Source organism: Molossus molossus, unplaced genomic scaffold (assembly GCF_014108415.1).
Source record: "Molossus molossus isolate mMolMol1 unplaced genomic scaffold, mMolMol1.p scaffold_m16_p_22, whole genome shotgun sequence".
Classification (NCBI taxonomy): domain Eukaryota; kingdom Metazoa; phylum Chordata; class Mammalia; order Chiroptera; family Molossidae; genus Molossus; species Molossus molossus.
In genome coordinates, this window is record NW_023425358.1 from 36796995 (window position 1) to 36818609 (window position 21615).

General features: G+C 58.8%; 1 protein-coding gene across 1 annotated transcript in view; it reads left to right on the forward strand.

Moving 5' to 3' along the window:
- The window catches only part of TMEM132B (transmembrane protein 132B), a 75032-nt gene extending 63302 nt beyond the window's left edge, over window positions 1–11730 (forward strand). The window contains exons 6-9 of the mRNA XM_036277304.1: window positions 4710–4915; window positions 6633–6903; window positions 9301–9492; window positions 10585–11730. Of these exons, the coding sequence (XP_036133197.1) occupies window positions 4710–4915; window positions 6633–6903; window positions 9301–9492; window positions 10585–11730 (1815 nt within the window). The remainder of the gene's footprint in view (window positions 1–4709; window positions 4916–6632; window positions 6904–9300; window positions 9493–10584) is intronic.
- Window positions 11731–21615: the final 9885 nt, after the last annotated feature.

The following is a 21615-nucleotide window of genomic DNA, read 5'->3' on the forward strand; positions in this document are numbered from 1 at the left end:
CTCGTCCACTGTCGGCCACACTGGCTCCCAAAGAAATGCTCACACTGACCCCAGTTTTGCTTTAGAAGGAGATGCAGAGACACCCAGAGGAGTAAGGCTTGCTTTCTCCTTGAGCGATGCTTGGCAGACATCCCTGCCGAAAACACTGCTGTTCTATTTGCGGGCTGACTCCCCTTCCCTTCACCCATCCCCAGCAGCCAGGCAGCTAAGAATAAGCTGTCGGGCAGTTAGAATGTTGTTGCCTAATTTCATCCTTTATGCTGCTAATTTGGACTTTTCTCGTTCTGTTCTGATTGGAGCCCTGTCGTGCATGTCCTGTGGGCCAGAGGGCAGAGATGGCTGTGTCCTCCACCCTCCGCCGACCCTGTCAGCATGACGGTCATTTCTGTGTGAATTAGATCTTTTGTTCATTCCTGCTCTTGCCTCTCTCATTAAGAACAAACATTCTGGGATTGTTTCCATAATGTGGAGAAATCCTGGATGAGCAGAGTAAACCTGTGAGCCTCCCAGCTCCCCTCCCTCGGTCAGCATGGCCCCTGCTTCTTCCCTCCTCTCGGGCATCCCGTCTGCTCTTCCCCATCCAGGCCCCGCTCAGGTCCATGGTCGGGATTACTGGCTTAATAATTTTTTTTTCTTAGTAGATTCCCTAGTATTTGTCACATAAAAGATTATATTATCCACAAAGAGCCATTGTTCACTACTACTTTTCCAATCTTGATGTATCTTATTTCATTTTCTTGCCTTATTGCTTAGGCTAGACTCGCTAGTAACATGTTGAATAGAGTAAGTGAGAAGGGACATCTTTGTCTTGTCTCTGATCTTAGGGGGAACGCTTCCCCTTTTTTCTCTATTATTACGTATAATATTAATGGTGTTTTTTCTTCTTTTTGGACTTGCCTTTTATCACGTGGAGGACTTTCCCTTTTGTTCCCAGTTGAGTGTTTCACGTGAAGGGCTGCTGGGTTTTCCCACATGCTCTTTTGCGTGTCTACTGAGATGATCATGCGGATTTTGCCCCTTCTATTGATGTGGTGATAACGGCTATTTCTACAGGAGAAAAGCAGTTCTAAAATATTTTGAAACGCTCCATGTTTGATAGATGCGGAGGTCGCAGCATTCTGGCCACTTCTGATTTTTGTTTTTATGTTTGAATCTTGGTTTGTAGATTCATGCTGCTTGTTTCTGAACTTGGCGATGAGTGCCCCGCCCCCTGCCCTGCAACTCTGTGACTGTCTGTCAATTGAGTTACTTTAAGCATATCCAGAGATTAAGGGGATTATCTCCCAGTGACAATAGTGTGTCCCACATTTTAGATGTCTAGAGAACTTCACGTGTGTTAGGAGCTCGTGAACATAAAACCACAGTGAAGATGGGCCCCGGGGACAGAAGTCTGAGAGTCTCACACGTTTGCCCTCAAATACGCAGGGAATTGAGCATAGGTGAGTTAACAACACTTTGTCGATGTCTGTGATGTAGGCAGCTGCTGGAGGTATACACTCTGTCTCGGCTGAAACGTGGAAGACGGGCTCTTGGAGGGGGTGGCGAGGATTCCAGGCCTCCTATTAAACAAAGGGGCTCTGACCTCGCGTGGTCCAGTCTCGAGAGGGCGGGGCTCCCAGCCGTTAGCGGTCCTTTCTGTTCACTCTTCATTCGGAACTGATGACACCTCCTGCACTGGCTCTCGGATGAACTTGCCACGGACACATCTGCGGTCGAACTGGAAGTGCGGAAAGGAAATCTCAGATTTCAAAGCGCTTGGGACGCCGTCCCGCGCTGGGGGGGCCTTGGCACAGAGCCAGCACTGCAGACAGGCCTCAGGGGCGTCAGAAGCCCGGTCAACAAGCTCCTGGTAAACACCCAAGGCCTCAGCTCCAAGCTAGCGCTCCAAGAAAGTCACCTGGGGGTGCTCGGGACGGATGAGCTCCTTCCCGGGGTCTGTGCTCCAGAACAGGGCTGGGGCGTCGCCGGCCTCCTGGCGTCCTTGTGCAGAACACGTGGCCAGCGTTTGGCGCGCACTCTGGCTTCTCGTCATCCGAGCACAGCGGTGTCCCTGAGCGGGGGGGACTCCCTGTGCTGAGACTGGCTGGGCATCAGCAGGGCACTCCTGGGCGCCGGTCCCCGTGTCCCTTTGACAGCCTCCTCGAGGGACGGAGCCGTTCTGAGAAGCTTTCAGGGCCTGGCAGGTGTGGCCGCAGGGCTGGTGCCCCGCTTGGCATGGAAGGGGCTCGGCTCAGGCACGGTGGGCCGAGGACGTCGGGCTTCACCGGTGTGATGGACAGGAACATGTGGCCAGACACCACTGCCTGGCGTGTGCCCTGCAGACGTCGTCAGTCAGGCCCGGCGCCCAGATTCCTTCTCCGGGCAGAGCTCCGTGGAGCGCACCTGCGCTGGCAGGTGAGACGTGCCTGCTTGTTCCTGGCGGGGCCCGCGGACGCCCTTGGAAGCACTGCCGAGCAGGATGCTGCCGAGGCCACGCTGCGGACCTCCCAGGGAGACCCGCTGTAGGCAGAACGAAACCTGACCGCTCACCGGTGCCTACCACGTGTGTGAGGACATCTGAGGCAGGGGTCATCAGAGGACAGGCCTCAAGGCAAATGCACCCCGCGGCTCTCTGTTGGGCTAGATATGTGCTTTATGACGTTGTGGCAGAGTTCGGTCGGCGGGAAGAGACAGACCGCGTGCACTCGGAGGATTAGAAAAGGGCCGTTTGACGTGCACCGGTGCTGTCTCAGCGGAGTCACCTCCAAAGGCCGAGCCGAGCCCGGGCTCCAGCGTCTTTTATACACGATACGCCTTGGGGCACTTGGGGGCCTTCTAGTTCCACTGCAGTTGAGGCGGTTGGCGGATGGAAGGGAGTGACATAAAGCCGGAGGCGGGCTCTCTGCACCGCCTAAGGGCTGCGCCTGGCCGGCCTTCTCACCAACATTCAAAACTGAGTGGATCTCACCCAAACCCTGGATGCCCCGGGACTCCTGCACAGTCAGGAGAGCTCCGAACCCAGTCCCGGGTCCCTGCCGGCTGCGGGGCTCAGGTGGGTAGAGCCAGCCCCTTGGAGTGAGCTATGAGGTGGTTCCCTCAAGTTTGCCGCAGTCCCCAACTCTCCTGTGCTCCCCGGCAGACCCTCCTTCCTGGCTTGGTCCGCCTCCCTGGATCGGAAGGGGTTTGGCGGCTCAGTCACTGCCGCCAGTGCCCTCGAGGCTCCGCATCCAGCCCTCGAGCTGAAAACACCTGAGTGAATTATACGGGGAGCTGGCTTCTGGTACCCGGACATGGGATACGCCGGCTGTGTGCGGCCAGATGAGAACCATACGTCAGAGGTAGTGACTGAGGTTTGTTGCTGTTGGAGGCAGAGACGGTCACGGAGCAGACCCGCCTGGTGTGGGAACCGCTGTTCCCACCGGACTTTCTATCGGATTCCAACTGCCTGAGCGCAGGGCCAAGTCTCCGCCCATCGCGGGGCAGCTGGTGGCCACTGGGGCTTGGCTCGGCCTGGCCGGGTCCCATCTGCCGCTGTCTCTGAACATCTCCGCCGAGAGCAGTCCCTGCCGGGTCTCCTGCGCTCGGGCCTCTCAGCGTCCCTCCTGTCCCCTTCTGAGGTGGGGGCCGAGGGCGGCAGCCGGCCGCTGTGTTTCCCCAGGGACCGGAGCCCCCGAGGGCTCAGCTGCCGGTGGTGCCGGGCGCAGATGGCAGCCTTCTCTGCAGAAGCCTCTGGCCTCAGACGCGTTCTGAGTCTGGGCAAAGTGTTTGGAAACCCCGAACCCCGCCGATCTGCTTCCCCTGGGAACATGCCGGTCCTGCCCAGGCGCGTCTCTGGGAAGGGACTCGCTTCGATGTGAAGCGAACTCGGAGGCTCAGCGGGGCTGGCACGCAACCCGCTAACACGTGCGTGCGAATAGGGCCCCCAACACACGCTGCGCCCGGGCCGCGGCCGAGTGCATCTCCTTTCCCCCATCCTGCGGCTCGTATTTTATTTGTAAAAAATAATTAAAAATTAGAAGAAAGTTTTTTTCCTTTATTGATTTTAGAGAGGGAGGAAGGGAGTGGGGGAGAGAGAGAGAAACATGGATGAGAGAGAACGTCAATTGGCCGCCTCCTGCATGCCCCCCACTGGGGATCGGGCCCACAACCTGGGCATGTGCCCTGACCGGGAATCGAACCAGCGACCTTTTGGTGCAGGGTCGACACTCAACCACTGAGCCTCATTGGCCAGACCTGCAGCTTGTATTTTAACAGGGCAAACATAATTATATCCATATTTTCATGCATTTTGTGAGTGTTTTCCTACCAGGATTTTAGTCTAGGGCAAAGCTCTGTTGGTTTTTAAAGAAAGATCTTTCTTGTGCCACGAATACAGTGTTTTCTTCAGTGACGTGTGGCTGCCTTTTCTGCTCCCTCAAATGCGGTGCTGCATGACCGGTGGCAGTGTGCGTACCCAGGATAGCGAAGGGACAGGGAACACACACAGAGAGAGGCCACAGAGGTTACTTAACGCCACTGAAGTCCCTTGACGGTGTCCTAGGCGGCGGCCTTCCTGGGGTCTCTCTGTTGGCATTTGTCACCCAGTGGTGCCCACGAGTTACCATTTGTTCAAGTCGCTTGTGTGGTGGCCGGAAAGCCAGAGCCTCCCGGGTTCCCCGACGGTCCCTGGCAGCCTCCCTCTGCTGTTCCTGCTGACTCACCTCGAGATTGCAACCCCTCCCTCCCCAAAGGTTTCCAGCCGCTGCGACGCCATGTTTGTGAACGGCAAGGAGATGAGGGGCCGCGTGGGCACGGCCGTGAGCTTCACCCACCAGCACTTTGCAGCTCAGCTGGAGGTCACCGTCTGGGCGCCCCGGCTGCCCCTGCAGATCGAGATCTCGGACACGGAGCTGAGCCAGATCAAAGGATGGAGGATCCCCGTGGCCCCCAACAGAAGGTGAGGGGCCGGGCAGGGGTGGCTGTCAGGGAGGCCGAGGGCCTGTGGTCTGGAGCCGGCCCTGGCGGGAGGCAAGCGGACCGAACGGAGACTCCCTACGAGAGAATCAGGACTGAAAAATACAACGGGAATAATTTTTTGGCTTGTTACTTTATATATATATATATATATATATATATATATATATACACACACACATATATATTTTTAATCCTCACGCGAGAATATTTTTCTGTTTATCATCAGACAGAGAGGGGGGGGGAGAGAGAGAGATGTGAGAGGGACACAATGACTGGGTGCCTCCGACACGACCCCGACCAGGGCCAGGGACTGAACCACAACCAAGGCACATGCCCTTGACGAACTGAATCCGCGGATTATTGGTCCGCAGGCCATGTCTCTAACCGCTGAGCCAAACCGGCCAGGGCACACTTAGTATTTTTAATGCTCTGACCCTTTGTCCCCCAAAATTACACCATTGGCAAGGACAGTCCCCCCATTACGTTGGGAAACCCAGATTGCTGCGTTCCAGTGCTGCCCAGACCTCTCCTGTGGCTTCCTCCCTGGTTCTCAGACCTCCCTGGACGCCGGTCTGGAGACAGAGGGCTCTGGGGTCACATAGAGCTCTTTCCAAACCTGCGAGTTTCCTGCTGTCCAGGCGCTGAGCCCTGGCTCTTCGTGTGAAAACAGGAGCGTGTTTCTGGGTGGTTGTGATGCTGGAGTTAGTGCTAGACAGCAGGGAGGGCACAGGAGACAGCTAGACAGCAGGGAAGGCACACAGGGGACAGCTAGACAGCAGGGAGGGCACACAGGGGACAGCTAGACAGCAGGGAGGGCACAGGGGACAGCTAGACAGCAGGGAGGGCACAGGGGACAGCTAGACAGCAGGGAGGGCACAGGGGACAGCTGTGTGGCCCTGGCCTCTCTGCCTTGATTTCCACACTGGTGACATGGGGACAATAAAACGCCCACACCCCTTGGGGTTCCAGATGGACCAACGGAATGCGTGTGGCTGGCGTGTACTGCGTGGTCACCCCGTCCGCTCCTGTCGGTCCCTGAACACTTGGGGTGGGACCCACACACAATGGGTCTAACTCCGTGCCTGTGGGTGGCTGCCCTTCCCTCTGGACACAGATCCCCATCCACGGAGGGTCACAGGCTGGTCAGCAGCCACCAGACAAGGTCCTTTCGCGAAAGGACGAGGGACAGGTTGGCCTTGAGGGGAAGCCTCTGGAATAGCAAAGCAGAGAGGAAGGGCCAGCGCGTCTCCTCGCACCTGGAGGGAGCTGGGGCAGTTGCTCCTATTTCCACTCCCGGGGAGGTGATCGGGCCTGCGTGGGGCGAAATCTTCTCCAGAAGGCCACCAGGAGGAGACACTGGCCACAAGCCTCTCCCCACGCAGGGCCTGGGCTCCCTCCGCTGGACGGGGTGGGGTGGGGGTACCGGTGGCCTCAAGGGCTTTGAAATCACAGGTTTCTAGAAGCCGGGACAGAGAGGGCCCTTGGCGGGACAGGAACTGCGCTCACCTCTCGTGTTTCAAGCAGGCGGCAGCGTAGTGACCACCAGTGTCCGTGGCGTGAGTGGAGGGACGGCGGTGAGGGAGCGGACAGTGAGCTGGCGCAAACCCGCCTCACGCCCTGTGCAGCCGGGGAGCCTGGGGCGCGAGGCGCGTGACCCGTGGCGGCCGCGGTGACGCGTGTGGTCTGTTGGTGCGCAGGCCCACCCGGGAAAGCGACGACGAGGAGGACGAGGAGAAGAAGGGGCGGGGGTGCTCCCTGCAGTACCAGCACGCCACGGTGCGCGTCCTCACCCAGTTTGTGGCCGAGGCGCCCGACGCGGGGCAGCTGCGCTGCATGCTGGGTCCCGACTGGCAGTTCGACGTCACTCACCTCGTGGTGGGCTCCATGAAGGTGGAGGAGCCACGGATAGTGCAGCTCCAGGACGGCAGGACCCTGGTGGGCCGGGAGCCGGGCTTCACCACTGTGCAGGTACGGCGTCAGGGCGCGCGGAGGGGGTGCGCTCGGGGGGGCGCACTCGGGGTACGCGCGGAGGGGGTGCGCGGAGGGGCTGCGCTCGGGGGTGCACTCTCACGGTGCGCACGGAGGGGGGCGCGCGGAGAGGGTCACGCGGAGGGGTCTCGTGGAGGAGGGCGCATGGAGGGGGCGCGCTCGGGGTGCGCGCGGAGGAGGGCGCATGGAGGGGCACCGTGACCGGCGCGCTTGTGCGCCTACGCGCCACTTCTCATCGTGGAGAGGCACTTGCAGGTTGCATGTCAGAGAGGCCTAGGGAAATGCCCAAGTTCTTTGGTCCAAGCTAAATGCATCCCAGGGCGCAAGCTGTCTTCCCCCGGGTGACGGGCTCTCTGTGGTCGCAGGTAGACGTTGGCAGAGCCTGGGGGTTGTTTTCTGAACCCGGAGGGTTCCTCATGTCGCTGTGTTATACCTTGAATGGTAGACAAAAGAGTATTAAAAGAACATGGATTTGCATTAAAAAGAGAAGCCCGCAGTTAAGCTCTGCACTTTGCTCCAGTAACAGGAAAGCTGTTTGCTAGCCATGCGGATGGGTGATTCAGCAGAAATGGTGCAGAGTCCTTTCAGGAAACGTGTGAAATGTTGCTGCTAGCAATTTAGGTGTTGCCAAGGTTACACTGGGCAAAGCTGGGTTAAACATGTTACATTGTATATCACCTTCTATGACATGTAACAAGTCAGTAGAAATCTAGCAGCTTAAAGCACTGCTGACTCATCGGGAGTTCAGGGGGCTGGGCTCTGGTCCGGTCCTGGGTTCTGGTCCGGTCCTAGGTTCTGGTCCGGTCCTGGGTTCTGGTGCAGTCCTGGGTTCTGGTCCGGTTCTGGTCCAGTCCTGGGTTCTGGTGCGGTCCGGGGTTCTGGTGCAGTCATGGGTTCTGACCCGGTTCTGGGTTCAGGTCTGGTCGTGGGTTCTGGTGCAGTCGTGGGTTCTGGTCCGGTCCTGGGTTCTGGTCTGGTCGTGGGTTCTGGTCTGGTTCTGGGTTCTGGTCCGGTCCTGGGTTCTGGTGCAGTCCTGGGTTCTGGTCTGGTCGTGGGTTCTGGTGCAGTCCTAGGTTCTGGTCTGGTCGTGGGTTCTGGTCTGGTCGTGGGTTCTGGTCTGGTCCTGGGTTCTGGTGCGGTCCTGGGTTCTGGTCTGGTCCTGGGTTCTGGTGCAGTCCTGGGTTCTGATGCGGTCCTGGGTTCTGGTCTGGACCTGGGTTCTGGTGCAGTCCTGGGTTCTGGTCTGGTCGTGGGTTCTGGTGTGGTCCTGGGTTCTGGTGTGGTCCTGGGTTCTAGTGCGGTCCTGGGTTCTGGTCCGGACCTGGGTTCTGGTGCAGTCCTGGGTTCTGGTCTGGTCGTGGGTTCTGGTGCAATCCTGGGTTCTGGTCTGGTCCTGGGTTCTGGTGCAGTCCTGGGTTCTGGTCCGGTCCTGGGTTCTGTGCTCAGGGTGCCACGAGGCTCAGATCACAGTGGGGTCTGGCTGGGAACACGGGGTGGGGCTTCGGGGAAGGATTTCCTCCCCAGCTGGGGCTGTGGGCCGGGTGCAGTTCCTCAGGGTGTGGGACGAGGGGTCTGTGTCCCTGTGGACCATCAGCCCAGAGTCCCTGTGCTCCCAGAGGCCACTTGGGTGCGTTTTCCTGTGGCCGCTCCGTGGCCAGTGACGGCCACCGAGGCGTCTCGCAGGAGGAGCTGACCTCTGCCTTCAGCTGGGAGGGCTGCTGCCTCGCGGGCCCCGTGGCGACTCCGGCCCTGCCCGGAGAGTCCAGGGTAGTGTCCCGATTCTCAGGCCTCTGTCTGTGTGGATATAGCGGAATCACGGGAGGCGCCCTGAGTTCACGGGGGACAGTGGAACTCTGCCGCCGGACAGCCCTCTCGGTCCCCAAGCGAGGTGGTCGGTGCGGAGCAGAGGCCTCTCCCGACATCAGGTTGCCTGTCCCACGTCTATCCAGTGACGGCACAGCGGCCCATGCCGCGGTCATCGCTGCCCCTCCGTGCGTATCCGAGTGCCCACGGGAGGAATATGAGCAGGAGTCGGCTGTGCCGCGCTTCTGTCACCAGTTTCGTCCTGCTGTGTCCCCCCTAAATATTAGTTGCCGGGAGAACGTTCCCCTTGGGTGCCTGGCACACGGTGGGCGACGGGTAGTTGGCGCCTTGAAATTCAGCCAGGCTCCTCCTGGGGACCCTCTGCCGCCGTCACGGTCCACATCGCGGGAAGGGCCACAGGGACATGTGCCGCCCTTCACTCAGCGAGAGGACTGAGCAGTAGCTGCACTTGGCTGCATGTGTCCCCTAAAAGCTGTCACCTAGCGGAGAACTGGGGGGCGCTGGGGTCTAGTGTGCGGAGCGGAGACTGCAGCTCTCTCGCTTCCTTCGAAGGTCCTCTCGCCTCTGTCGGACTCCATCCTGGCTGAGAAGACGGTGACCGTCCTGGAGGACCGCGTCACCATCGCAGACCTGGGGGTGCAGCTGGTGGCGGGCTTGTCTCTCTCCCTGCAGCCGCACCGGGCGGACCGAAGGGCCATCGTGTCCACAGTGACTGCCCTGGACGTCCTCCAGGCCCCTCAGCAGGTGAGACCCCCGAGTCCTTTGGTCCATGATCCGCTGAGACGACTTCTCTGTGTCCACCGAGAGGTTGGCAGGGCTCCCCGTGCTGGGACTGGGGATTCTCAGCTTCTTCCTGCGTCCCCTCCGCTCCGTTCTGTCTCGGGACGCTCGGGGGCTCGGATACTCCCCTCGCATGTGTTTGTCTCCCCACCATGTCCCGCATGCCGTCTGCTCTCCCGGGCTGCTGGACCGACACCGAAGGGTCGCATCTCTCACTGTGGCCACAGCACATGGTTTTTCATACGTGGAAATTCCACTGTAGCCACGTGAATTAGCATGGCTGGTGGGCACCACACTGCTGCTGTTTAATACATGTTCATTTATTTATTTAATCCTCACCTGAGGATGGAGATATATATATATTGCATTTATCTTCAGGTAGAGCGGGAGGGAGAGAGGGAGGAAGAGAGAGAGAAACATCAATGTGAGAGATACATGGACTGGTCGCCACCCACACGACCCCAAACAGGGCCGGGGACAGACTGCAACCGAGGTACATGCCCTTAGCGGGAACCGAACCCAGGACTCTGGTCCGCAGGCCAACTCTCTAATCACTGAACAAAACCGGCCAGGGCCAATACACGTCTTTATCGTCACTGCTAAAACTCGCCTCCGTCCTCATGGGGACCCAGGGCGCTGAGCCCCATGCGGCGTCTTCCGGCTCCTCCGGCCAATGCCCGCCCTTTGCTTCACCGGCACCGGCCTCCTAAGAAGGTCGGTTCGACTGCAGCAGACGGCTGACTAGTGGCACCTGAAGTTGGTCCTGATAAATGACCTGACCTTTCAGAGTGCTTTCAGGAAGGTCCGAGGCCAGGTTCTGGCGTGCGGCATGCGGTGCATTAACACGCGTGCCTGGGAGTTACTGCGTCGTGTTTGCTCCCCGTCGGCGGGCGCAGTCTGCTGGGGAGGCCGGTTCCACGCCGACCAGGAGCTGCTCAAGGTGACAGAACGCAGGAGCTCGTCTGTCTAGGGACTGTCCCGTGGGAAACCGTACCCGCGCTTGCGGACTTGAAGGGACCGGGTCAGGACCTAACGCTGTGGTTTCGTTTCTCGCAGGAAGCGATCGTCAGCTCCTGGATCCTGTTCAGCGACGGCTCGGTGACGCCCTTGGACATTTACGACCCCAAGGATTTCTCCGTTTCGGTCTCCTCGCTGGACGAGATGGTGGCGTCCGTCCGGGCAAACCTGCAGCCCCAGTGGCCGGTGGTGGCCGCGGAGGGGACCGGGCAGGGGCCGCTGGTCAAGCTGGAGATGGTGATCAGTGAGCTCTGCCAGAAGACCAAGCGGAAGAGCGTTCTCGCCACGGGCAAGGGCACCGTCAAGGTCAGATTCGACCCGGACCTCGACAAGCAGCGAGGAGGCAGCAATGACATCGGGGCCGTGACCCGGGAGTACAAGGACCACCTGAGCAATTCCATCGAGCGGGAAGGCGCCCACGAGCGGGCGGTCCAGGGGTGGCCGCCGCACAGCACCCCCGTGGGCCAGGAGCACGGCCCCAACGGGAGCACCACCCCGCAGCCCCCCATGGGAAGGAAGGACCAGAAGCTCCTCAAGGGCCGCCGTCCGGACGCCGTCACGAGCGTCCCTGCTCCAGGGGAGTCACCGGGACCCCACCCTCCCAGTGACCTCACAGTCACCTCCCGGGGGCTCACCGACCTGGAGATCGGCATGTACGCCCTGCTGTGCGTCTTCTGCCTGGCCATCCTGGTCTTCCTGGTCAACTGCGTGGCCTTCGCGTGGAAATACAGGCACAAGCGGTTCGCCGTGAGCGAGCAGGGCAACATCCCGCACTCGCACGACTGGGTCTGGCTGGGCAACGAGGTGGAGCTGCTGGAGAGCCCCATGGACTTCGCGCTGCCGGCCGAGGGCTGCGCCGCGGCCGAGCGCGGCCTGTCGCTGGAGGAGCGGCACTACCTCCTCAACGGCGGCTCGCAGAAGGCCTTCCAGGGCCAGCTGCTCCGGCCGCCCGACTACGTCTACGAGAAGGAGCGGAAGCCCGAGCCCGGCACGCCCTCCGGCCCCAAGAGGAAGAGGGTCAAGTTCACGTCCTACACCACCATCCTGCCCGAGGACGGCGGCCCCTACACCAACTCCATCCTGTTCGACGGCGAGGACAGCATCGAGTGGGTCTGCCGGGACATGGGGCTGGGGGACCCCCAGGACTTCAGAGACTACGTGGGGCGGCTGCAGGACCAGATGTAACCCTTTCTGACGTTTGTATTCACCTTTTATGCCTTGATTTTCGAGGGCGGAGCCGTGAGGTCAACTCGCAGCAGGCACCACGGCCCCGAGCTTACCGGGTGGAGGGCGGTCGGCGGGATCCCACGCGGAGCCGGGTCCGAGGTCGGGAGAACCGGGCCGCCGGGGGCGAGCTGGGCGCGTCTCTGACAGCCCCGCGTGGGTCCCGGAGAAATTCCAAACGCGTTTCATCGGCTGCCTGGTCCCAGCTCAGAATAAAGCCGACCCCGCGGACCTCGTTAGTCATCTCGGGACATGCGGCCGTGTGGACTCGGAAGAGACTTGGTGTGGACTTCTGTTCCCAGACCTTCTAAAGCACAGTGGACGCTTCCTGCCCGTGGCCCGAGGCCGGCGCACGGGTGCTGAGCGCAGCCGCCGCGTGACGGGCCTGCTTACCCGTCTGCACACGTCGAGCTTCTCCCAGGACCCTGCCGTTCCTTTGGAACGTGAAGAAGAGAAACGTCCTTTCTTTCTTGTTTTTCCCTCTGAGATCTGTTCCATTTACATGCGTCTTGGTGTCGTCCTGTGCCCCCCGGGTGGGGTTCCGTGAGGTTGGCCACGTCGGCTCGTGTCCTGGTCTCTCCCGTTCCCCACGCTTCCCCGTCTTGGGGTCCCCGCCGCAGGGCTCCCCTCGCTCAGCCTCCCCTTCGTGTTGCCGATCTTCCTCGTCTCACCGGGGACGCGGGCCGCTTCCTTCCAGCTTCCGACGTGCCGCGGACAGACTCGGCCGAGACGTCGGGGCCACCGCCGTTTGTGGTGGTCTCTGCGTGTTGCAGATTCCCGGGGAGCTCCTGGGGTGCATGGCTGGGGCAAAAGGATCTCGAAGCAGCTGTATTTGTATGAGTTGCTCTGTGGCCAACCGGCTTACTAGCCACACTGAAATCCGGTTGCGAAGTTGTTACGCACAGAGAGGAGACTGCAGAGGAAATACCTTCAGGGAAATACTTCCCACTGGACCAGAACAAAAACAAAATTTAAAAGTAGGATGACGTTTTAACTTAGCAATATGTAGAAAGCCATCCATGCAGTGACCCCCCCCCCATGTCCCCAGTAATGACTCTTGCGCAGATAAAACCATTCGGGGGGTGCCCGGATGGAGAATAGCAATAGACCCCCCGAAAGTTCATACACCCCATGAACGACCCTTTCAGAGCTCAGGAGGCCGCGGCGAGGACACACCAGAGTCCTTGGAAAATCAAAGGCACCAGAGAGACGGAGAGAAAGAGAAAAGCATGCTCCCTGCGTCACTTTTAAACGAAAACGTTTTTCAAAGCGCAGCGTGAATTGTCGGAGGCAAACGAAGAATTTGCAGGTTAGGGAACCATGGCAACGGGTTAATTTATTGAGACGGGTTGCCCGGACTCTGGGCCGGGCCGCCGGGTCATGAGCTTTCCCGAGCCGAGCCATCCGCGTCGGGAGGAACGGGATTTCAAAGGTCAGGGAGCTCGCGCCCGCAGGGGGTCCTTGGAGGTGGTTCCCTAACACCCGGTGGCTGAGGACTGAGCTGTTCCAAAGAAGAGGTGATGGATTGTTCCCCTAGAGGCGGGGTGCCCAGCCGTGACGCAGAGTCCTGCCTGTGCTTCACCCACGGGACTTGGGCGGACATCACCAGGGACGTCAGCCCGAGTCCCCGAGGCCGGTGGTCCCGTGAGAAAGGGGTAGGAACTAAAGCTGTTGAGGGAGAAGGAGGCCCGGAGAGCCGGCACTGGGGGTTTGCGAGGAGACGGCTGACACCCTCCGGGACAGCGAGGCAGGTAGCAAAGGGGGGGGGGGCACCACCTTTCAGAGGGTTCGCTGGGCGGGGCCGGAGAGACGGCTCGTGCTCATGGAAACATCCAGCGTCCTGCTCCTTCTTAAGATATGTTCCATCTTCTCTCGGTTTGCATCTTCCCCTTGTTTGCCTGGAAACTCAGTACGAAATAAAGGTCGAAGGTGGGATGGTGGAGGAAGGTGCCCCTTCACCATACGACACACACACACACACACGCACAGAAATGTGTGGTTGTACATGTGTGCGTGTGCTCAGCAAACAGCCGGACGGCGTGGGAACAACTCCACGGGACCCCCGGCGTGGGCCCTGTTCCCTGGCACAGTTTCCCTGACCTTCGTTCTGCTCCGGACGCTTCCCATCGACGGGAAGCCACGGGCTGTGCCTGCGTGTGGTCCAGCCGCCCACCTCCAAGCGCGTGGCAAAGCAGCGCCCGGCACAGTAGACAGAGCGGGGGGACGGCAGGGACCGTTGAGCCTTCGAAGGCAGTGTGCCGGGGACCGTGCACTTGCCTGGGTTTCCCAGGGCTTTTTGGCCGAGGGACCCAAGTGATCGGAGTTGATAACCTGAAAAGAACAACGTCGGCGGAATCCCTGCCTCGCTGTGCGGTTGGGGATGCTGAGACCCCCTAGGTGGACGCCTGCCAGCCACGCGAGGGGCCAGCAGGCTGCGGACCCCGAGTCCCACGAGAGGGCGGGGCAGCTCAGGTTCTCCTCGAGGCCCCGGTGACCTCAACAGCAGAGATGTGACACCAGTCCCCAGGCCCAGAGGGGTCCCTTCCCAGGACAGCACCTGAGTGTGGCATCTGAGAGAGCGAGAAGAAGAGGCCGGAGGGCCATGCCCTAGACCCCTGGGAAAGCTCCGTGTGGCCCACGGGAAGGGCCCCTTTGCGTCCCAGCTTCTCACCTCACGGACTGGCCAGCAGGGTCCCCAGACTCCAGTAGCCCTGAAATCCGGGCAGGGTTTCTGTTTGCAAACACGAACGCGGGGAGAGATGGACTCGTGTCTGCCCGGCACGTCCGCAGACGAAGTGTTCCCGCCTCGCCAGGGTTTAGTCTCCGAGTCTGCCTCCGTGTGTCTCATCAGCAGCCCGTGCCGTTTGAGCACGGCGTCCTCGGTGTTGGGGCGCAGCGCCCACAGTCCGGGCTCCACGTGTCTGTCAGAGGGGGACGCTCAGTTCGTCGTCGTGGCCGCAGAGAGCAGTTTCGTCGGGGTCCTCCGTGTGATCGGCCCCGCTGGGTTTTCTCTGATCATCTCGGAAAGGTCTCCGTTCTCCATTCCAGTCTCTGTCCGTGCGTCAGGGACGGTTTCCAGACCCAGCAGCCGTCCTCGCCTTCGAGATCACGCACGTGTGATGTGACCCTGTCACCCTCATGGGAAGGGACTGTGGTGGCAGTCACGCTAACATGGGTAGCAGATATTTTTGTACGGAATAGAGGCGAGATCCTGGGACCCCGACAGGTGCGTCGGACCTGTGGCTTTGACATGTCCGGGCCTCCCGCTCAGTACCCGCCTGATGGTGGGGAGCTCGGGGCCTGACCGGTGACAGGCGCCACCTCCTGGGGCGGCCGGAGGGGCGGGGCTCGTGGAGGGTGAGGGTGGAGCCTTCCAGCGCATTTTAATCTTACTCATCATCACTTTTGGATATTTTTTCCTTTCCACTTTTTTTTTTTCTTCTGGAAATATTTCAGAACTAAAGTGACTTCCAGCATAAAGGTATATTCTAACCACAGGGTCGCACATCGTTTTTAACATGGAAATAAACATTTAAACCTTCTTTCCTTGTTCCGTGGCTTTGCCTGCGTGTGCCTGTCTGTCTCGGCATCTGTATGACTTGACTCCGTTTATCTATTTCTTTCCTTTTAGCCGGAGATTTTAATTCCTTTGGTACAGCAATAAACGGAAACCAGAGACAAGGTTCCTCAGAGTCGCAGACAAACTTTACCTTTGGCGGATGTCACGGGCCGTCTCCAACGCCCCACGCGCAGAAGGGGGGTGCCGTCCGCGCCCCGGCCCGCGGTCACGTGGGCGGCAGGCAGCGCTGGCAGGCGGCGCGTGCTGGGCCCTGACCTCTGACCCCTCCTTGTGTGTGTGTTTGGGGCAGGGGCGCGGACAGGGACAGGCCGCTCGGCCGGCGGGCTTCCGCGGGACCATGAGCGGCACCCTCTTTGGATTTTGGCAAAGGCCACCCTTGCTTTTGAGACAAAAAGGGCAAAACTTGACCTGCCACAGGGCGTGTCCCAGCCTGTTCTTCCCCCGGGTGCTGCCCCGTCAGTGGGGGGACTGGAGGGACACGGGGTCGGCCTTGAAATTGCGCGTGGGGAGCGCGGCTTCGAGCGAGCGTGGTCCTTGGCCTGCACGTCCATGGACGAGCGCGTCTTCTATTCCATTTGTTTCCCCCTTTTAGTGAGTGAGTGAGTTATTATTCTGTTACTTGCTTATTTTTGTCTCAAACCAATTAAAGCCCCAACGGACTGCACTTGGAGGACCGCAGGGTTGACTCTTCCGTGGCTCCTGCCGCTAGCGCGGGGTCACTTCTGTGGCTCCCGTTCCAAGTGCGGGGTCACTTCCGTGGCCCCTGTCGCGCGCGCGGGGTCGCTTCCGTGGATACTGTGGGAAGCGCACGGGGGACTCCTGCCGCACCGTCAGTGTTTCGGGAAATAAAGGTGCTGATAGGGTGGGGGGCTGGGGGCGTGGACGCCGTGTGGCCTCAGGGCAGCTGCTCCCTCTGCCCCCACTGTCCCCTGCTGCCCAGACCGCAGCTGTGGGCTCAGAAAAGCTCTGGGGTCTGAGCCGAACCCCAGGACCCATCTGGAAGTGAGCACGGCGGGGGCGGGGGCAGGGGCGGGGGGGCAATCAGTCAGACCCGTCAAAAGCCGAAGAATTAGGAATGGCGCACCCTCTGCTCAAAGGCAGTGTATTGCAGAAATCAGACGTGGCGGGAGGCTGGCGGGAGGCTGTGTGCTCCGAGCGAGGGCCCGGGGCCAGGGAAAACCAGGCGCACCGACACCCAGGAGCCGGCCGCCGTGCCTGGGCCGGAGCTTCCTCGTCACAAGGTGCTCGCGCCCCCTGCTCCACACGCAGAGCCCAGCAGACGCCCGGGAGTGAGCAGGGATGAAAACTCCGAATTTCAGTGACTCAATTTGCTTCCACTCCCTACTGCCCAGATTCAGTAGAAAACTATCATCTTTGATGAAAGTAATTTGCAGACATTATTTTATGCCTTTTCTTTTATATTGGATGCTGGTGTTGGGGCAGGAAAATGAGCATTTTAAGAGCAAGGAGGTCACCTGTGTTTATAGAGTGTCTGTATGCTCTGCGGCCCTTGCCCAGCGGGGCTCCTGAAACAGACGGACAGGCAGCGGCGGCGGACGGACAGGGCTGGGCCACTCCTTGGAGCTGTGTGGTCAGTGACTCATCCTTGTGGTCAAATGGGGGACACAAAATAGGCCAGAAACAGTAAGTGAAGAAACAACCCCCCCCCTCCCAAACCCTATTCGCTTTAACAAATGGACAATTCTGTTTTCCTTTGGAAAAAAAATAAATTACCCTGTAATTTTTGAAATAGGAAACACGGCAATTACCTGAAAATATCAGGGTACAAACATTGGTAGGGAATTTGCAGTCTCATTAATTCTATAGATGGCCCATTTGGCCTCAAAATGAAGTGAGTCTCAACGTGATTTTTATGGCCTCACTGCAGTATTAAATGTTGTATTGTGTCAGTAGTTGATTGTGTCATGTTTATATTGCACCTGAAATATATATTCTGCCTGCCTTGGGTGGCTCACTTTCTGTGGAGGGGGGTTCCACGCTGCAGTGGGTGCACCCTTGTTCTATAACACATGGTCTTCACTCTCAGCAGGCTCATCCACACACCTGCACACCCACACACACGTACATGAGGTCTGCTCTCTTTCCTGAACGTGCAAATCAGATTGTCGCTGGCTTCCGTTATGGTGCTTGTACTTTTCAGCTTGATGGAAGGGACTGTGATCTCCACACATTTGTACTGCCTCAGGGGTTCCCACAGTGCCTTTCCTGTGGGGGTCATGTGGAGAGGGTGACGGCGATACTGCACAGCGATGATGGTGAGGATGGGGATGATGGTGAGTATGGAGGTGGTGGTGGTGGTGGTGGTGGTGGTGATGATGGTGATGACAGTGATGGTGATGATGGTGGTGGTGATGGTGGTGGTGATGGTGGTGGTGATGGTGGTGATGGTGGTGGTGGTGATGGTGGTGGTGGTGGTGGTGATGGTGATGATGGTGGTGGTGATGGTGGTGATGGTGGTGGTGATGGTGATGATGGTGGTGGTGATGGTGATGATGGTGGTGGTGATGGTGATGATGGTGGTGGTGATGATGGTGATGATGATGGTGGTGGTGATGGTGGTGGTGATGATGGTGGTGGTGATGGTGATGATGGTGGTGGTGATGGTGGTGATGGTGGTGGTGATGGTGGTGGTGGTGGTGGTGATGATGGTGATGATGGTGGTGGTGATGGTGGTGGTGATGATGGTGGTGGTGATGGTGATGGTGGTGGTGATGGTGGTGATGATGGTGGTGGTGATGGTGGTGGTGGTGATGATGGTGGTGGTGATGGTGATGATGGTGGTGGTGATGGTGGTGATGGTGGTGGTGATGGTGGTGATGGTGGTGGTGATGGTGGTGGTGATGGTTTTGGTGGTGGTGGTGATGATGGTGATGATGGTGGTGGTGATGGTGGTGGTGATGATGGTGGTGGTGATGGTGATGGTGGTGGTGATGATGGTGGTGATGGTGGTGGTGATGGTGGTGGTGGTGGTGGTGATGATGGTGGTGGTGATGGTGATGATGGTGGTGGTGATGATGGTGATGATGGTGATGATGGTGGTGATGGTGGTGGTGATGGTGATGATGGTGGTGGTGATGATGGTGATGATGGTGGTGGTGGTGGTGGTGATAGTGGTGATGACGGTGATGATGGTGATGATGGTGGTGGTAGTGGTGATGGTGGTGATGATGATGATGGCAATGATTAATGATGATGGTGGTGAAGATGATGATTGGTGGTAACTGCTAAGGTGGGTTAGATTATTCCCTCCCTCCCATCAGGCTGTGTCTATGCACCACTCTATCGCCTTTCAGTTTGGTCATGTGACCTTCTTTAACCAGAAGAGTGAGCAGGGCAATGACAGGGCCAGTTCCAAGAGGGCTCATTCATCAGGCGGCACGGTGGGCTCCGATGTGCACACCCTTGAGCCCTGTGCCATGGAAACAGCAGCTGTCAGACTGGTCTCTCCTTCAGCCTGGGTCCTGGGATGAGAAGGTGTGTGGAGCTGAGCCGAGCACAGGAGAGGGCAGCCAACCTTCATGTGACCCACAGCCACACGAAACATGAAAGACATGTCGGCAGGGCTGCCAGGACCGAGCATTATGTGAGGCCGGAGTGGAAGCTGACCCACACAGCTGCCGGTGTTCACAGAGACCCGCGGTGGTCAGACCCGCTCCAAGCCCGAGGCTAGCGCTCTGCTGCTCAGTCCTTGTGACAGCTCCTCGGAGTAGAAGCTATTGTTGGAAACAACACACAGGTCGTGTGGTTGGTCCAAAGTCACCAGCTCGCATGGGAGAGCACCAGGCTTCGCGCCCAGGCAGCAGGAAGGGGATGGGAAGGGTTGCACATGGGCCTCCCATCAGTCTCGGGATTTTGGTGGGACCGACGTTCCCTTGATGTTGCTGAGGAGGCAACAGGTTCGGAGACTTGACATCATCGTCTGGCATCAGACAGTCAGTTAACGGCAGGTATCCCTACCTCCTTCTGTGCCTCTAGTCTGTCCTCAGCGGAGTCCCTCTGCCTGCAACGACCTCCCCTCAGGTGACGGCAGGTGCCCCTTCACCGCCTGGAGGTCACTGCTGTCATCCCTTGCACCCGCAGTCCCTGCCTCCCTCCCCTGGTCCACATCTCTCCAGAGCACTCCACGGCCCCTGCACACCATTCAGTTTACGGCTTTGCGTGTCCGTGTACAGTCTCCCCCTTCTCGAGTGCTGGCCTTGTAAGGGCTGGTCCCTGTCTCGGTCACTGTGTGTCCCCAGCACCTAGACAGTGCCTGGCACACAGAAGGAACTCGGTCATGTTTGTGGACTCGTGGATCGAGCTGCGAGTCAACGTGCCCAGACGCCTGGCCCAGTCCTCTCTCTGTTCTGAGTGCCAGGTAGACAGGCAGCGATACGAGCTACTGTGCACGAAAACACCTGTCGCCCCATGTGTGCTTAGGGTGCTAGGGTTGGTACCGAGAAACAAAAACAGTGACGACTGTTACCTACCCAACATCACCCCTGCCTGTCCTGTTGACAGACATGAGCAGTTTGGTTTTTTCCAGCAATCCTGACAGCCAACCACAAGGAGGTCGATGATGCTCCTTTGTGATGAAGACATGGAAGGTCACAGAGGTGACGTCCCTGGTGCACGGCCACACAGTGGTCAGCTGGCTTGGGCGAGGACCCTGCCTGCTGCTTTCTTTGTTGGCATCACCATGACAGGCTGCTTACAGGGAGCTTCTCTGCAAGGGTCCTGAGCTGGGACAGGGAAGGGGGAAGCTGGGACCAGGCTTTGCTGGCAATTAATTATTATATACTTTAGAAGGAATGGCTAAACTCGACAAATTAGGTTTTGCATGAAAAATAAATCGACCTTCCCAATAACAGTGCCCAATAAAAGTATTCGGAGATTGAACAACCATCCCAGCCTGCGGACTTCCCGGTCAGGTGACCATCTCCGGCTGTGATTGGTGCTGAGCTCGGGGGAATCTGAAGTGACCTTAATCTACTGAGTAACTGATCTGTAGAAAGGGTGAAGTCCAGCAACCAAACGGAGACCAGGCATTCCCAGTGCTGGCCGAGCCGGCCACCTGGTCTGGCTGCCCTTCTGTTCTCTGTGGTGCATTTCCCACCGCTGAGGGGGTCTGGTGCAGAAGCGTCACCCATCACACCGCCGCTGTCCGCAACTGGGTGCTCAGATTCGGAAGTCCAGACAATAGCCATTTCCGTCACAGAGAGACAATGATGATGGATAATTTACACATGCAAGTGTGTTCTGAGTGGAGGTTTAGATTTATAATTATAAGATGCTCAGAGAGAGTGAAATGACTATTGTAAATACCACGCCCCGCTGAGTGACTGTTGAGCTTTTGGGTGGGTCAGGAATCAGTACTGTGTCATTCTGTTGGGTCAGAACTCATCAGACAGTGATGCCACCACCACCACCTAGGGCCTGGGGCATGTTTAGATTTCTGTGGCCACCTGTGGCTTTAGCTGCTGGTGTGATTGAAGCCACCTGGGAGAACCCCTTCAGCACACCAGGTGTCCCGGTATCCCAGGTACGGTGTTGGAACAACTCTGCTTGGCCCAGCGTTGACATCCAATCTGGACCTGGAAGTTGGATTAAGGGCCAGACCTAATCACGAACCAACAATGAGGACCAGACTGATGAGCTGCTCGAAGCCGTTATTTGGTCCAAGGGAAAAGGCACGTTTCTCTCCAAGAGCAGAACCTGCTCCGAGTCGCGTGCGGGGTCTCACGTGTGCGTCCAGCGTGCACGTGGGCGCCAGGTGTTCTGTGGGCCGCCTGCAGGTGCAGGGTCCCACTGAATTCTGCCCCAACCCATGACCCAGTTACCTCCAGCGTCGGGGTGGAGGGAGCTGAGGCTGAGCCCTGAAGTCCTTGTCCAAGGTCACACAGTGAAGGGAAGAGCTGGGATTCTCGTTCGGAGAATGGTTTTGCAAAGATCTCTGTCTCAACAGCAAAACTCCCTCCCAAATTCCCAGTGCAGAAGGGGCCGCCGGACTTGAGAGGTGAGGTCTCTTTCCCAGGGGCACAGAGAAAACCCTCCTCCAACCCGACCCATCAGCCCCAGGGCGGCGGAGCCCCCTTCCAGCGCACTCTGCACGGCCCTGTGGGGCTCCGCCGTCCCTGCTACAGCGCCCCCTGCCGGCCCCTCGAAGGCCGGGGACCAGCGCCAGAGTCTGTGTGCGGGGCGGCCGTGCGCGCAGGCGCGCCCTCCAGCGTCGGCGAGCGGGAGTGCACCGCGCGGCTCAGGGTCCT